Raw genomic sequence first — 17348 nt, forward strand, 5'->3', positions numbered from 1 at the left:
AAAGCTCTGGTTTCCTTGGTTTAAGTCTCCGCTGACACGCGCACAGAGGCTCAGAGCCGGATCTGGTCAAAACAGCGATAGGAGACGGGTGGTGCTGCCAAGATTTGCTTTGGTCAAAAGGCAAGTGGACCTCAAGCTTGGCTTTGGGCCAACGCCAGCAATATGTGCGAATCTGCATGAACATACGAATACGAAGCGTACACGAAGTCAAAGAGAACCGCTTTTTTGTGGGCCATGTGCAGTCGTTCTGTTTCTGTTGGCCCGAAACCGAGTCTGGCTTTTACTGACGCTGTCGCCGTTGCTGTTGCCTTTCTGACGGTACGTTACGGGACGGGTCTACTCGTACGTTCTGTGCTGGCTGTGAGCCGAGCTTTTCTTGGCTCTGGCTTCTTGGGCGCTGCTGCTGCTGCTGGCCAGCAGCAGCACTTATCAGCCCCTGATCGCTGTGGGAATTCAGTTAATTGTGGACGCTTTAGCCAAACGGACGCAAGACGCGGCGCACGAAACGTTCCCATTTCCACAGACAGCTTTCGACTCTGTTTCGCTGCTCGTGAAAGTACTTGGCCAAGACTCTGGGCCTGGCCCGAACACCACCCACTACCCACAACTCCTCCTTCTCCCGCGCCAGCTCCGGCTTCAGCGTCAGTTGCAGTTGCAGGCCAATTCGCGGAGCTAGCCAATAACACAGCTGAAAACTTATTTAAGGACCGTTCCAAAAGAGCCCCACCGAAAGTCCCCCACCAAAAGGATAGAGGAAAGGCACGACTACCACAGCCAGAGACAGTTTTCGACCAAGTCAGTTAAATAACAAGTTTTCAGAGTGTGTGTGCGCGTGCGTGTGTGCCTGTGCAGTAAACAATAATTAATTGAATAAAAACAAACATTCCATAAACAAAAACCAAGTCCGTCTAAAGCTCGCGCGCCAATATTGCTCCAATTTAAATAAACAAAAGAGAAAAAAATCGGCTTAGCAACAAATGCATTGAACAATAAACCGAACAGATCGTAAATATAGAAAGCTTAACAATCAATTCCAGCAACAATTACAAGAAGAAAAACAACAAACGGCAACAGCAACAACAACAGCAACGAGGGATTAAAACAGCAAGCAAAAACAGCTATAAATGTGGTGGGTGCATTATTGGTAAGCCTCGACGTCGGGTCGGGTTTTTTTTTGGACCAAGCAAAAACACACTCACACACACACACACACACACACACACACAAGGGGTAACAGAGTAACAGTTCCAGTAACAGTAACGGTTAATAATATGCCAGTCAGAGAGACGTATACGTATATATATATATGTATATATAGATCGCTTTGCTGCAAACGTCTAAAATTGGCCAAATCCAAAACGTTTTTATGCGCAAACGCGTTTCCTTTTTTTTCGCCCCTTAAATTTGTTCGGTTTTTCGTTTGTTTTTGCACTCGACGTGTTTTAATTTTGTTTTTTTTGCGGTTTTTTGCATTGCAAAATGTGATACTGCGAGTATTTCCATTCGAGAGAGTACCCTTGTAACAATTAGGGGGACTTGTGGACTCCTATAAATGGGAAATATATTCTTGATATATGTAGGAATACCTTTTGATAATTTTTAACAGCTATTTTGGTGTATCTATTTGGTGTATCCTATAGAATATTGTCTCCCCTTTAAGACCAAAAATTTTTAAATAGATACCGGTACGATTGGAATGCGATATCATATATTTAGACCATCTATGGAACGCAACTTAACTTTAAAAGAGATCGTATAACTTACAAAAGTACTTAAGACCGAGAAAAGTGAGAAACGTATCACACAATTCTACAAAATCTTCGCAGATTGTGCTGGATTATGTGGAGTTCTATTGAGATCGGGAATCTGCTATAGTAAGAAGGGCAGATACTGTGCCAGAAAATTGGGCACCTCTTTAGATAATCCAACAAAACATTAGAGGTTCTGGTTTCCTTCAAAATTTGCCAAGAATCGAGGTCCTACTTGTATATATCATGTATCTGAGACCCGAAAGATACATAGAGAATTCAGAGGAAGAGGAACTGCCATAATTGAATATATTTACAGCCATTTATTTTGGCAAGGGTATCTCCTACTTCGACCTTTATTTCTTCGTTTGGCTTTGGCTTTGGTTTTGGTTTCTTGTGGCTGCTGGCTCTTGGACTTCTTGCAACCCATTGGCCACAAAGTGGATTTGTCTTCAATTGTGAAAATCTGTATAAGGCTCAGGGGCGGGGCAGGGGCAGGGGCAGGGACAGGGACAGTGCGGTTGGTTGGCTGTTAAGCCACCAACTTGAGTCGGTTGCAGCTCCGAAAATATGTCGGCCAAAGAGCTTCAAGGTCATGGATGAAAGTGTGTCTGTCTGTCTGTGAATCAGAGTATTGGCATGCACAGACGGTGTTTCGGCGTTTCGGTATTTCGGTGTTTCTGAGATTGTTTTTGTACTTGTTTCCAGTTGGCAATCAAAAAAAAAAAAAAAGGTTTCAGAGCGTCTTTTGTCTAGGGCGAAGTCCCGATACCAATTTTTGATGTTGATGGACAGCCGTGGATTAATTCGTTTTCGGAGAGGCCCAAAAGCCAAAAGAGAGATAACTATCGCTCCCCTAGGAGATTGTTGCAATTGTCTTTTGTGTGTGTGTGTGTTTGATGGACAAATGGGGTTTTAATGGGGTCGAAATGGGGCTGGGGCGAGAGGGAGGGCCCTTTGATTTGGCATGCATCTTGGTAGTCTGTAATTTAGATCTCCCCCTCCTTATTAGGAATCTACTGTAGTAATTAACGGTTCGCTGTAATTGGGAGTTGATTTACCGACCTACTGTCCGGCCGGGCCCGGCCTGCCTGGCATTCAAATTAATTTCGGATTTGTTTTGTCCAATTGAAAGTCCAGTCCCAGTGCCGATGCCGCCGCCGCTGAATGCCAAGGAAAAGCCTCGATAGTCCGGCCTCCAAGGACATTGATTGGTTTTCTGTGAGTGAAGTGATGGAAAATGTATGTCAAAGCTTTATGATCGAGGTTTTATATGGAAAAACATATAGAGGTAGCTGAAGAATCTCTAGAAAGTAAACATTAGTAGGTACTTTATGCCTTTTCGATAACAAACCCCATTTTTGTAGGCAGATTCCTTCGTTGAACAATGCCCGTCTTTGTAGTGACGAAACGCATTCCTGCACTCCCAAAAATAGACACCAGCACACGATTTAATAACTCTATCAATGTACGAATAATAATAAACGATTTATTATAATGTTTCCCCCGAAAACCCCTCGAAGTAATTGCAAGTCTCAATCAAACAAATGCTCCACTCATTGAGTGAAGTCCTCGCCTGTCGGCGGCCTCTGGCTTAACCCTTAATCAATCAAAAAGTCGTATCGATAATTTCTATAATCTGTAATCTCCTGACCACCGACATTCTGAGCCAGATTGCAAAAGTTCGAAGCGTTGCCAAACTCGTTCAGCAAATTTTTCAACAAAATTATTATTAAAAGCTTAATTGCAGCAGCCGTGCGCTGAGCTTTGGCCAAAACAATTAAAGGCTGCAAAAATGTTAAATTAACAAATTATATGTTGGCCACTAAAAACACAAAGCAAAGTAAACGAAACGAAATGAAACGAAATGAAACGGTTGCAAAAACGCGCTTCAAAGGCTGACAAAACGCCTCAAACTCGTGCGACCTGCCAAAAGATACGAAGGAAAAACCAAAAACAAGTTGGGGATTGCACTATTTTCGGTGTTGGTCTTCGAGCAAGACGACAAATGGCTCAAATGGTGGCATAAAGAGCAGAGGCAGTGCAATAAACTCTGAGAAATTCCATGGAAATATCAACAAAAACAGAAAACGCTCCAATTAGCGGACGCGTACCCTTGCAGGGGGTATTACTCTTCGAAAGAGGGGTTGGCAAAGCGTCGATTCTTTGGAGCAGTGGAGCTTCTGGAAGTGTATCCAAATCTTCGGCTGGAAATTGTCACGATCTCCTTTCTGGTTTGTCTTTGCATTGACTTTGCCTCGACTTTGGAGTGGTGTCGATAACATAACGCATACGACGTGTGGCCTCTCCCTTCTTTTGCCTTTTCGGATTTCGGTCTGTCCGTCCCTCAACTCGACTGAGGTCCGGTCCCCCCCCCTCTCTTGAGGAGTGTTAATGAATTGCAGTCTGTCCCAGGGGGGGTTTGGGGGGGAGTGGGAGGTGGATTGGAAATGAAAATGGAAATTTTTGACAATTTGTCACCGCGTCCAACACTTGTCTCGTCCGATACCGCAGCCGATGCCAAAGCCGATGCCAATTGCGGGTGCGGGCCACGTTTGAGACCATTTGTTACACATTTTATTTCGTATTATTTGTCGCTTTTATACGAGTATCTTTTGTAGTGGACCCCCCCCCCCCCCTGCCTCCACCCACCCCCATCACATGCATTGTGTGTACTTAGTGGCAATTTATTTGCCATTACCTTTTGCTCTGTCCACTGTCCACTGTTCAGTGTTCACTTCTGGTTTTAAATCAAGTTTATTAACCGGAATCTGTCAGTGTACGACTACGACTACGACTACGGGTGCGAGTGCGAGTGCGAGTGGTGTCTGTGAGATCTATCTGTGTTCGCATTCAGGGCGTATCCATAACTATCGATTAGCATTCTAATTTATATACTAACTGCTGCCCCCCCCCCATCCCCAGAGAGTGTGGCACAAATTTAGCAACGCCAAGGGGCATGCACGAGTTTGTATTCGCATTCGCATTACAATTTCAAGACCAAGCTGCGGTCGGTACTCTATCGAAGCAGGGAGTTGGGACTTCAAGGCCCCAAGTGGCAGAGTCTGGCAGATCTAGCAGATGATTCTGGTGGGAATTGAGAGGTTTATCCCCTGATTGTGTCAGCCTTTTTTTAGGAAACCCTAATGAACCGAACCCCCAACCAAACGGCGGGTAATTATTGTTTAAACTTATAATTTGTTCATTAATTTCAATGAACTTCTTCAGACAGAAACTTGTTTCCTCTGAGAATAACTTGGAAGAGTATTCCTGCCACCAACATTTTTCTCTGCACTCTTTTGCTGCTGTTTTTGGCCTTAACCCAAGTGACGTCTACAGCCAATAGCTGCAGCCGAGAGATACATACGTGTATCTAGAACTAGAACTAAACCGATTTCCAATTCCTATTCCAATTATGGGTGCAGCAGTAATTCATAGACGTTTAGCTGGAGATTACGAATGTGGGAACAAAACCATGGACACGTAACTCTTACTTTCATGAATGTAACGCAGAAGAGTCTGCTGAACCAAGATGAACCCTGCCCAAAGAACCACAAAGAAGATGGAAGAAGGCCAGACACAAAAGAGTAGAATCAGCATAGAAAAGAGAACGAAATCCATTTGGAATATGGTATATGGTATATTAAATGCCGGCTAGTACGTATACGTATACGAGTCGAGGCGAGTCGAGTCGAGTATGGGAGGTGGTTCTCGCTGTCCAACTTTGGCTAATTAATGAGGCGTTCGTTCTCAGAGAACGAAACTTTCGTTTTTAATGAGATGCCTGCCGACTGCCTGCCTGCGTGCCATAAAAAATATTGTATTTGTTTTCCTTGCGAAATTCCTAAATAATTAAAGCCATTGAATGTGTTGGATAGGATAGGATGGGAGAGAGGGGATAGACGTTCCGACACCGACACCGCATAGACCATGAGTAATTATATGGACTGTGAAGAAGGCTTGATAAGAACTAGAACTGGTTTCTGGTTGCTTTTTGCTCTGTCGTTTTGCCGTGTCTTTAGTTTTTGCTTTGTTTCAATATTTTATGGATTTGACTTTGGCTAGGATTTAATTACATGGTCTGTCTGTCTTTCTGTCCGTTTGTGTGGCGGAAATGCCTGAGAAATGTTAATTAAATTATGGATGGTAAGCGCCAACTCATCTTTATGTTAGAGTACCACGGAATACATGTACCCTCGAATACACTCGAACGCCCTAAAGGCATCCTCTTGACCTCTTCTTAAGCTGGTTTTCAGATGTGATTAGATGATCACTGGCAGACTGCTTTGATGGGTATCTGAATAGTCGCATTCTTGTCTCTACCGAATACCTGCGGTTGCAGCAACTCCTCAATGGCATGCCAATTGTTGGCTACAAAAAGCTATCAAAATACTTGCCATTAATTATAAATATGTTGAAATTGCAACACAGACGATGCGATGGAGCATCTGTCTGGCACTGGCACTGGGGCTGAGACTGAGACTGTGACTCTGCGACTCTGTGACTGGGCCTGGGCTTGGCTCTTTTGTAGTGGCCACAGTCTGTGGCACAGTCAATCCGTGGATGGCTGGCTCTCTGCTGCTGATGCCAACCTGTTGCCAACACAAGTTCAATGATTCTTGTGGCTCTCTCTGCGGCTGAGAGAGGAGACTCTTCAAATTAGCTGCTGCTCTCGCAGCGATTTCTGGTGTGAAATGCACCTTGACATTTGGGCTGGATATTTCCCATTGATTAACGATTAACGATTGAACGCAATGGATCTGCTTTATTTGTTTATAAATTATTTATTATTTTGCAATTATAATGGTGTGTGTGTGTGAGTGTGTGTGTCGAGTGTGGCAATGACTTTGATATTTGTTGGTCCGGTGGGAAACCTCTGCTCCGCTCTGTGCGGAGCTCTGTGTACTAATTGCCCGCTTCTTGTTCTCCTTAATTGCAGTCATTAACAAGCGCGGATCCCCCCATACACAGGCCATACACGGACCATGGTCCAGCAGCAGCTGCCCGGGGTGGCCAAATGAATCACGCTTGAGGAAAGTGCGCTCCATTAAGCACAACCACATCCATATCCCAGCGAGAACAAGAGACACCAGCGGCACTAAAACGCTTGATTAACTCCCCGTGGACGCGAGTGGAACAGGTGGACCGTGGACCGTGGACCGTGGACCGTGGACCGTCGATTCCCCCCCTCCTGGAGCTGCCATGGCACACTTTTGCTGGTTCCTCAGACTGGGCTTTCTGCTGCTGGTAAGTGTCACATTAAGGCGGTAATTGCCGCTCATGAGGCCGCTAAATTATGGCCAGGTGCGAGCCGCAGTTCCCGGGAATCGGTTAACTTTCGGCCAGGCCCAAACTTAAGTTCAAGGCTTCTCTTCGCTTCTCAGATTAGCAATGTGTGCGGTTCCTAACCCCAAGCAAAAACTAGTTTAAATCGCAGCCGAAATCCCTTCTAAATCGGTCACCATCTGGCGGCAAAGGAGTGCTACTCAGCTGGCAATAGTTTTCGGTAGGAACTCCCAAGTAGTTCAGGCACTCGCTGATGTGGAAAGTAGATTGATTTGAAGCTTTGATTGAAATTCCCAAACAGGCGATGGTGCCATGGCAGTGAAAGAACTTCGATAATCGAAATATCTTCCATTCAGACACTAGAAGAGAAGAAGAATGATCCTTTTCTTCTACTTTCGTGGTAGTTAAATCTCTAAAAACCATCCACAAAGTACCCCGATGAACTCGTGGCCTCACTCATCATCATTTGGACATCTTGTAGTCTTATATCATCCCAATCGAATCCATTTTTAGGTCGAACCACTTTTCTTTTTGTCACGGTTTTCCCTCTGTGCAGACCGGGAGAATGCACCTTTATGGCCCCTGACTTTCCCTCCCCACAGACCGAGAGAGTGCTCCTCTATGGCCCAGCCCGCCAATTCCCAGGCCCCCCCAAATGCAGTTGCCAAATGCAAGTCCATTAACTTGGCCAATGCGTTTTGAAAAATAGTTTAATGGTGAGATCGCCAGCCACTTGTGTGTTGGCTTTTGCTTTGTTTAGACTCGGCTCGCTTTTATTGGCCCGAAAATCATCCATAACACGGGGCTGGCGAATGCATTTGGAATTAATTTTTACCACACTCGATTGTGCCTGTGTGCCTGTCTGGCCCGCACTTTATTGACTGCTCATTAGACAAAGAGACCAACGGACCCGCAGACGGACAGACCCTCGTTGATTGTGAGTAATGTGGAGTGCGGACTGGAGCGCGGGGTGGAGTGTGGGGCAGGGTAAACGGAGGCTCGAATAAACTAAATAATTGCACGCGATTTGACTGCAGTTGCAAGTTATATGTGCAACGGAGCCGCGGCTCTGTGTCTCTTCTAGGGGTCTGGGCAGTCGGTCTCTGACGACGGCTACGATTTGCAAATTGTGGACAGCGGGGTGTGTGGTGGGGCAGCGGGGTGTGGTGGCTCCTAGTGGCGCAACAACATTCTAAAGTGAACATTTCTTTCGAACATTAACCCACTGAGCTCCGAGCGGGGCGCATCTGAGCCCAAAGTCTCCTTCGTCAAGGTTCCTGGGCCCAACATGGGTTAATTTCCCACACAGATCTGTTTCTGTTTCAGTCTCTATTTCTGTCTCTCTGCCATGTAATTAATAAATGTGTGGTGCTCGGTACTTGTGCCCCAAACTGTTGCAGTTGCAGTTGCCGTTGATTTGGCTGTCTCTGATTCTGCCTTTAGCTCGAATTCTGGCTGTGTCTGAGGCTCCGTCTGTGGCATTGAGCTTCGAGCACTGCCCTAATGTGGGCTGCACTTGGCTGGAAGATCGATAGCCAGATAGTTACCTGTAATGACACACAGGCCAACTACACTCGACAAAAAATATAAGAGAATGTTTTAATATTGGATCACCCCCGATCATTTCCAGGAAACAGAGAATAGATCCCTCGTGGAACTCATTTCCCAATCTTTTTGCGAGTGTATTGTGGTTTTTAAGGTTGCAACATGGCCACAATGCACAATGCACTCGCCACAGCTGACGACAGCGGGTGGTGAGCCGGTGAGCCAGTGAGCCAGTGAGTGGCTGCTACCAAAAAGATTAGACCCCAACTGAAGCTGGTGCTGTAGCTGTAGCCGTTTAGGACCCGCTGACACATTCACTTGGCCACTGGCTTTGTGGTTTCTGCTGTGCGGTGGCGGTGGTGGTGGCGGTGGCTGGCTGCTCCTTTCAACGCCCACCGCTAGGGGCAGACACCACTCGAACCCGAAAATATGCACAAATTCAAGTATTACATGACTTTTTCCGCATTCGATAGCTTCTCGCTGTGTGGCCTGAGTCACACTCAGTACGTACTACGTGCGAATCCTGTTCGGCCTTAGATCAATCATCTCATCTGTGTATGAAATTTAATGGAAATGCTATAAAAATACTTCCGAAATTTGCATAAAACATTTGCTGAATCGAAAAACTGTCAACCGTGTCAGCCGCTCAGTGAATTGCGTTGTGTTGCGTTATGTCAAGCGTAAAAACTGAAATCACGATGATTGTGGCTAATTAAATTGGAGGTATCAAGTGGCAGCATCAGCACCGGCACCACCCGCGGCACTTGAAAGCCAATCGTGTGGTGTGTACTGCCAACTGCCAAATGATCTTAAATAAAAAGAGTGCTCATTAAGGCGTGATTATTGGTTAATTGTTAGGCCAACAATCGGAGTCGACCGAAGGCGGATATATCCCATTGATTCGGAGCGCCTGTTCTGTTCTTCTGTTATTCTGTTCTTCTGTTCTGGACTGAAAATATCTTTTCTGACACTTCCGCTAAGTTGACAGCCGTGAAAATTGTCGCCGATGTTGTGGCAATTGTGATTGGTGCAACAATCGAATGATAAATCGACAAAAATCGCCAGTGTAAAGTGCAAAAGAATGTCCAACAGGATTAGCGGGCTGATCAGCCCCTGCTGATAAGTCCCCCACTGATAAATCAATCAAGATTAATAATTGCCTATCATGCGGTGGTATCATTGGAGTGATTGGAGTGGTACAGCGGCAGGCACAGGTCTCTCGTTTCATTCATTCATTAAACTGGAGCACGTCACTGACCAGTCGGTTCAAGTAACTCCAGGGAGACAATGGAAAGGAATTCGCATTGTTCACCTGCGTTTTTGTCGATCGCTTGGGAGTACGAGGGTATTTTTAGAACGTTTTTTTCTTTTGTTTTAGGGCGTTACGCAAAGATACAGATATGCGTGCGGCCACAAAGCCCTTTTGTAATCACAAACTGGGCACAGAGCGGGCTTTTGGTGTCAATGCTATACGCCCACCGCCCGCGGTCGAGTACTTCTGCAATTTTAGACATAAAAGGCGAGGCGAGGCGACCGATCCGCTGGAGACTGGCTGGTGACTGGTGACTAACCACCACTGTGGGGTGCGGATCGGTCAGATACTTACCTCTCTGACTGTGTAATTTTAGCACATGTGCGAAGGTGTTTGCTAGAGCGACTGTCGCGACTGCCAGCGATATGATCTAGAAAATGCCCGGCGACAGGCGCCCACTTTTTGCTGGATCCCCACTGCCGGATGTGGTTATTGTTCTTGCTCATGAAGTATAAACATTATACTATATGCACAAACGTTTATTGAATAATTATGCTATTTTTTTCGGATCAATTTCCATTAATATTTGATTCAATTTGCGCGCCTTTCCATTCGAAATCAATTTTTCTTGTGGAGCTGCAAACGATTTGTCCGCCTGCAATTAGCATTGCTAATGCCAGATACTCGCGAGATGGATTTAAATAGCCATAAATATGTTTTATGCGCCTGTCCGATCCGATCTGATCTGATTTCCTTTGGCAGGGCAAGTTCGTGCCCTAAGTCTTTTGTTTTTTCCACTGGAAGTGGTGGCGGAATGGCGGGGGTGGGTGTGGGGGCGGCTGATAACAATTTATTGCCAATCTCTGGCCATGAAATATACTGCATTATTACTGCATTTGCTTAGAGGGAGACTGTCCAACTGCGAAGCTGTTGAAATCTAAAGGAAAAGGCGCACATTCGAACACCGTTAAGTGATTTATCAATGTTAAGATAAGTTTTGTGATTGTTTATGCTGTTTAGTTCTCTGAGCAAAGATTACTCATGCCAGGCAGGATCCCTGTAGGCCAGAGAATGCAACCTGATCTGCCAGACCTTTCCCGAACCGATGCTGGGTCTTTCCCTGCCCCAACTCCAAGCGAAATTGATATATGATCAGCTGAAAGATGAGTCAGAGAAATGCTAGGGGAAAAAACAACCCCCAGAGGAATGCCTTGCTGACTGGAAATGACATATTGACCAGCCGACAGGCGAGCAGTAATAGCTGTAGTAATGTTGCTCCATTTTCCACTTAACCGATTTCCACTCCACTCCACTCCAGTCCAGTCCAGTCCGATCCGATCGAATGCTATGCAAAGTGTTTGCAATCCCATAAGCATTGTGTGTGTTTTCGCTACCTTGCGCCACCCACTTGCAACGCGGCGGCAGCGGCGGCGGTTAATTATGCCACACAGTCGCACCATTTGACTAGGGAGCAACATGCACCACTTCAAACAGAGCACCGCTACGCTGCACCACATCCACAGCCACATCCACATCGCATCGCGGAGCCCAGCATTCCGCTGATGTCTTAATAGACCTCTCGGCACATTATTATTCAAATGTCCATTGCATGACTTGTGCATATCTGTATATCTGTTTATCTGTATATCTGTATATCGGAGCATATGTCTATAGATCGCGCGTCGATCGATCCGAATGATATTTTAATTACGCAAATTTATAAATAGATCGCTGAGATAAGCAACAGCCAATGCGATCACATCGATCGGATCGATCTGATTTGCATAAAAGATCAATCGAGGAATATGTCGAGCATAACTAATGCTTTCCCTCTTCCCCGTCTCTCCCTCCTTCCGTTACAGATGCTGTCCGGCTGCCGGACACGTCCCACGGGGCGGCAGAGTGAGCTCATCGCCGGCAATGAGTTCCTCAAGCTGTTCCTGGACCACGACGAGCAGCAGCGCAGCCTCCACAGCAGCGAGCAGGAGTTCGAGGGTCGGGCGGAGACCCACCGCCAACGAACGGCCAGCGGCAGGAGCCTGGAGCACAGGACACGCTTCAGGAACACGCTCGCCAACGGCAAGGATCACGAGGCTCGGGCGGAGAGAGGGGAGGTCGTGAAGCTGGTGACCAGCGGCAGCAAGATCGTCTTCCTCGAGGACGAGCCCCGCTCCAGCAAGTCCAAGACGAGCAGCGACGAGGTCAAGGTCGTGGCCGTCAGCGTGAGCTCATCCAGCAAACGGGGTCCCAGTCCCCGCGCCCGCTTCCGGCCCAGCACGAGTTCCAGCTCCACGACTGCCGCGACTGCCAGCGGCTCGGGGTCCGACTTTGTCAATCGCTCGCACAAGAGCGAGCTCTCCATCGAGGAGACAGAGCCCCGGCTCGCGCCTGACGCCATGGAGGGGGACAGCGACTCTCTGAACAGCGCCTCCAACATACAGAGCGTCTTGGCGGCACCAGCACTAGCCGGCACCTTCCCGCGGGGAAGCAACCAAAGCGAGGAGGTAGCCGTCACCCATGAGGCGGTCGAGGGCGAGGACAAGCTGCTGCCGTTCCAGACGGTGATCTATCACGACTCCAAGCAGGGTCGCGGGCCGCAGTCAAGATCAATATCGTACAGCTCCATATCGCAGAACGTGGACGATCTGCAGGCCTGGCAGCAGTCCACCCGCGGCGGCATCCTAGCCGAGGCCCAGAGGAATGTCAGCGAGAGCCTGAAGCCCATTCCCAGGCCCGGACACGGCCACCCTTCGTCCTCGGAGCCGGCCAAGTTCTACTCCGTGCCCTCGAAGATGTACAGTGTGCCGAGCAAGTTCTACTCGGAGCCATCCAAAGTGTACTCCGAGCCCTCCAAGATGTACGGACAGCCGGAGAAGGTCTACTCGGAGCCCTCGAAGGTGTACGGCCAGCCCTCGAAGTTCTACTCGCAGCCGGCCAAGGTGTATGGGGAGCCCGCCAAGGTGTACGGAGAGCCGGCGAAGACCTACTGGCCCCAGACGTTGACCACCTCCACCGTCACTCCTGGCCCCGTGCCCTCGTCCACTTTGGAGTACAGCTCCAGTCCGACGAAGGCGCCTGGAACTAGTACGACTCCCATGCCCATAACTGTGCCGCCGGGGGCTGCCCCCAGCACCTTTGTGCCCTCACGTTCCCGGCCGCGACCTGCAATTGTCTCTCGCATCGCCTTCGGCGAGGCTCAGAGCACAAGCACCAGCACCACAACGGCAGCCACAGCTCCGCCAGCACTGCCAGCCACCACATCAGCCCCGGCCGTCGCCAACCAGCCAGAGTCCAGCACATCTGCCCCCGTCAGACCAACCACTTGGCAGCACCATTATCACAGCTACAACCATCAGCAGCAGCATCATCCGCAGCACCACCATCCGACCGCCTCGCCGCCGCGTCGGGTACTCTTCAATTTGGATAAATTGCCTTATGATTTATTGAATGCACCACAGCCGCAGCATCAGCAGTCGCCCCACCATCTACTGGATCCCAGTCCGAGCCACTTCCAACAGCCGCAGCCACAGCCACAGCCACAGCAGCGTCCATGTTGGGAGCAACGTCAGCATTCATCACTGCCGCATCAACATTCTAATCAAAATGCCAAAGGATTGCCCAATAGAGGTGAGTCGCAAAGAGTCTCAGTTTTGAGTCGCGGAGTTTGGTCTCAAGACAAATTACACTGTTTAACAAAGTTCAGAATGCATTTGCATAAATTAAAGAGAGTGGCGCTTTTTGAAGGTAGTTTAAGGGAAACTTAATTAGAGTCAAAGGGGGTTCGAAATTGGAAGTATTTTTGATTGATTTATAGCATTTCTATATCGTAGATTAGTCACATTCTACAGCTGATACACTCAGAGAAAACTGGCATAGCTTAAAGAAATATACACATATTTGAATTAAATAACTAATAGAATTCACTTCGAATTTCAAATCACAAAAGTGCGTTGTTGCAAAACGTAAGATTCTTTCGACTTAAAATCGGTTGCCAAAGAGCTTGCAAATAAATATATTTATTTGAAATATGAAATAGATTTGGATACAAAATTAATGTCAAGATGTAACTGAAAACACTCTCAGTGCAAATCCTAGGTGTATCTATTCGATAGTCTGTGCTTTTTTCTCTGGGTGTATAAAATAATCCAGTCGAGAATTCGACCACTACTGAAAGCTACTGAAGGAATGTGGCACAATCGTCATAGGTATTCTTGAACTTTGTTAATCAGTGCAGCTTTGAATTGCAACGACAACGCACCATGCTCACTCCCCTTTTGGAGGGGCAACTAATCTTGAACTTATCAGACATCATCTTTGTTGCTCCTCCCCCAACATAAACCTCTCTTTATCGCTCTCCCTGTCTCCCTTCCTCCCGCAGATCTAGTCAAATGTATTTCCAAATTTGCACACCAACATGGAGCATCATCATCGTCATCAGGGGCACCATCATCGTCATCGGGGGCTTCGTCAGGGGCGGCCGGCTATTCGTACAGCTCCAGCTCGACAAGCTCCTCGTCGTCGTCTTCGTCGTCCTCCTCTCTGGGGCGGCCCCGCGACTCCATCAACATGCCGCAACATCACCACTTTACCACCGAACGCCCCGAGCAGTACACCCCGACCTCAGAGCAGAATTACGAAATTGAAGAGTCCGTAAGTGTTATGACAAACGGACGAGCCCACGGACCGCAGGGCCAGGGCGGCGGGGCAGTGGCTCTGGCCACAGTCACATCTGCAGAGACTGCCACACCAACAGCTGCCACAACCACAGCCAGCAGCGCGGCGGCAGGGGCAACCACTGCAACCAGTGGTCGCGGCCGAGGCATAGACAGGGGACGTGGTTCGGTGGTGTACAACGCCGACGCAAATGCCAACCACGACTACGACGCTGGCCAAGACGACGACGGCGGGGAGGTCGGCGATGAATCTGGCGAAGATGCAGATGGAAATGCAGACCGTGGCAGAGAGGGGGCTGGGGCCGGGGCCGGGGCCGGCAACGAGGAGGAGGACAAAGTCGCCTATGTGGTGGAGGGACGCAACTATCGCAAGTATCGGGTGGAGGAGAAGACCGACGACGGCTTCATTGTCGGGGAGTACGGAGTGGTGGACCACAACGACGGCAACCTGTGGGGCGTGCGCTATACGGCCGATTCGACCATTAACCGCAGCCTGATCCAGAAGGCACTGCTGGCATTTCTCAAGCTCAAGTGAGAGCTTGCACCTCCTCCTCCACCTCCTCCTCCTCGTCGCCGTCCTACTCTTGCCGATACCACAACACCACAACAGCTGCAAAGCGGCATTCCACATGTGATCCAAGTCGTATTGTAGTTAGCGCGTAGATTAGCCTAAATAGATACACTAGATATAGTAGATACTTAGACTCGTAGATGTGTCCAGCCGTTGGCCAGACGATGTCGATTCCCACGAGATCAGGAGCACACTCGCACTACTCCCACACCGCCCCACCCCCTACTGAGTGTGTGTGTGTGTGTGTAGTCAGTAAACGAATTTGTTTAATGTTTAGTTAATGTTTTAATTAATTTATTGTAGTTGTTGGTATTGTAATTGTAACCATAACTCCTAATTTATTCAGTTAAACAGCCACGAAATTACAGACCTAGCAACTCTTGCCATACAGAACGCGTACACCCGCGAGTACGTACCATTCCGCACCCTGCAACTAGAAGAGCCCTAAGCGCCAACGAAAACTATCCTAATTAGACCCTAAGAGACCCCTTGAATAGTGAAATAAAAGCCTAAATTACACCGAGAGAGTGATTCAGATACAGATTCAGATGCAGATACAGAATGGTGTGGTGTGCATTAATCTCGCTGCGGGTGGGGAAGCGGAAAACAGAAAACGGAGCAGGATCTTCTCTAGTCTCCACTCCACTCCTCTCTTAAAGGTAAATGCCACTTAAAATTGATTAAAAACATGCTGCCAGCGGCCAGAAAGCGCTTCCCGGGACAATATCATTAAAACTTAATTGATATGAACAAGTGACAAAGCAGCATCAGCAAACACAGGGCCAGGAGGTCGTGGAGGAGCAGGAGTCGACGCATAAGGTACCCAGGAACTGAAGATAGTGAAGATCCCTCGAAGAACCTCTAGTGTTGGGAATTTCAAAGTATCTCAAAAGATATAGCACCAGAATCCTTCGAATTGAGCGATCTGTATCTAGTATATAGTACCTACAGTCATCATCTACAGATCAGATCCAGATACAGGCCCAAAACACAGAAATCAAGTTTGGATAATCCGAATAACAAGTACGCAGGTCCCTTACCTTTCCTTTGCTGATCCGATCTGATCCGATACCCTGGCTTAGGAGACCCCTGCATCGCAAATCGAAATCGCTTTCAGCTTTATGGTTTTGTCAAGTGAAACGCGGAAGCCGATAACTGGAATCGCGGCCATTCAGGCATCAGGGCATCAGACATCAGGGCATCAGGCAAAAGGCATCCGCAGTCGGTATCGGTGCGCCTTCGGTCGAGCGAACAGTTGACAAAGTCAAGGCGGCCATTGAGGGAGTTTTATAGACACATTTGGCCAATTAAGAGCAGCAATTCCATAAATGACCAACAGCTGGCAGTGGTTTACTGATCTGCCCCAATCTCCTCCTTGCGGCCACAACTGAAAGCGAGCCCCATAAATGCGAAATGCGAAATGCGAATCAACTGGAACTTGACTGAGGCTGGGACTGAGAGGTAAGACCTTCGAAGGTCGCTGAACGACCTTGCTTGCGGTCGCCGGTGCCTCCTCGATCCGTCTTTGGCGTCTGCGTGTCGTCATTTGGATGGGATTTTATTGCTCCTCGGGGAGATGGGCCCCAGACCCAGAGCCTGCAAAATTTCCACTAATGATTGCATGCGCCAGTGCCAGTGTCAGTGCCGGTCCTGTCTACATATCTGGCTTCGTCTCGGACTGTGGCTGGGGCAGTGGCTATTTATAAATATGTAAGACAATCGGGGGCCAGGTGAGTGTAGAAGTTCAAGCTTTGGTATGCTGCTGTCTTATCGCAAACCGGCAATCAGCCCCAACCCCTGACTCCAACTCCTACTCCGACTCCTACTCTGATTCTGATTTTTACTGGGACTTGGCAGCATCGTCGACGCGATCTGCGTGAAGAAATACAACACAAGACCATAAAACAAGAAAGGAATGCCAGTTTCGGTAACAGAACTTGGGATACACTAGCAGAAACTATAGGATATAGTCGTCCGAGACGAGAAGATTATGGTAAGGATCTTCCGAGGTTTCTATTATTTGCAGAATGCTTTCCAGAGAATGTATACCCTTTCTGCATCCCAAACGTCTGATCAAAGTCCATAACACCCCCTCTGCAAGAGTATAAAAAGAGAATGTTCCTGGTTCTGGGCCTGGTCTCAGATTTAATGCGAAATGCCAGAGCCAGTGCCAGTGCCAGTGCCAGAGCCCCTGAGACAGAGAGATAATGCTGCTGGGGCTCTGGAGGAGACCGAGACCGGGCCGTGCCCTTTCTGCGGTCAGCTGCCTGATG

At 48.0% G+C, this 17348-nt stretch overlaps 1 protein-coding gene across 2 annotated transcripts; it reads left to right on the forward strand.

Annotated features, from left to right (window-relative positions):
* Positions 1-443: 443 nt before the first annotated feature.
* On the forward strand, positions 444-15607 carry LOC108157738 (mucin-5AC). Of its 2 annotated transcripts, none has more exons than XM_017289915.2 (4): positions 444-1144; positions 6688-6995; positions 11694-13458; positions 14210-15607. In XM_017289915.2, exons 2-4 carry the CDS (start codon positions 6951-6953, stop codon positions 15037-15039), a joined length of 2640 nt encoding a protein of 879 aa, XP_017145404.1. In that variant the 5' UTR covers positions 444-1144; positions 6688-6950; the 3' UTR covers positions 15040-15607. The 2 variants fall into 2 exon arrangements, with proteins under 2 accessions (XP_017145404.1, XP_017145405.1); XM_017289916.2 differs by having other exon boundaries at positions 444-1129.
* The last annotated feature ends 1741 nt before the right edge of the window (positions 15608-17348 follow it).

Source organism: Drosophila miranda, chromosome 2, assembly GCF_003369915.1.
Source record: "Drosophila miranda strain MSH22 chromosome 2, D.miranda_PacBio2.1, whole genome shotgun sequence".
Classification (NCBI taxonomy): domain Eukaryota; kingdom Metazoa; phylum Arthropoda; class Insecta; order Diptera; family Drosophilidae; genus Drosophila; species Drosophila miranda.

Bases quoted from the DNA above. Each gene is read 5' to 3' on its own strand.
- LOC108157738 (XM_017289915.2), top strand. From the start codon at position 6,951: ATGGCACACTTTTGCTGGTTCCTCAGACTGGGCTTTCTGCTGCTG. The intron at 6,996-11,693 runs GTAAGTGTCACA...CTTCCGTTACAG, and splicing joins GACTGGGCTTTCTGCTGCTG to ATGCTGTCCGGCTGCCGGAC. The intron at 13,459-14,209 runs GTGAGTCGCAAA...TTCCTCCCGCAG, and splicing joins CAAAGGATTGCCCAATAGAG to ATCTAGTCAAATGTATTTCC.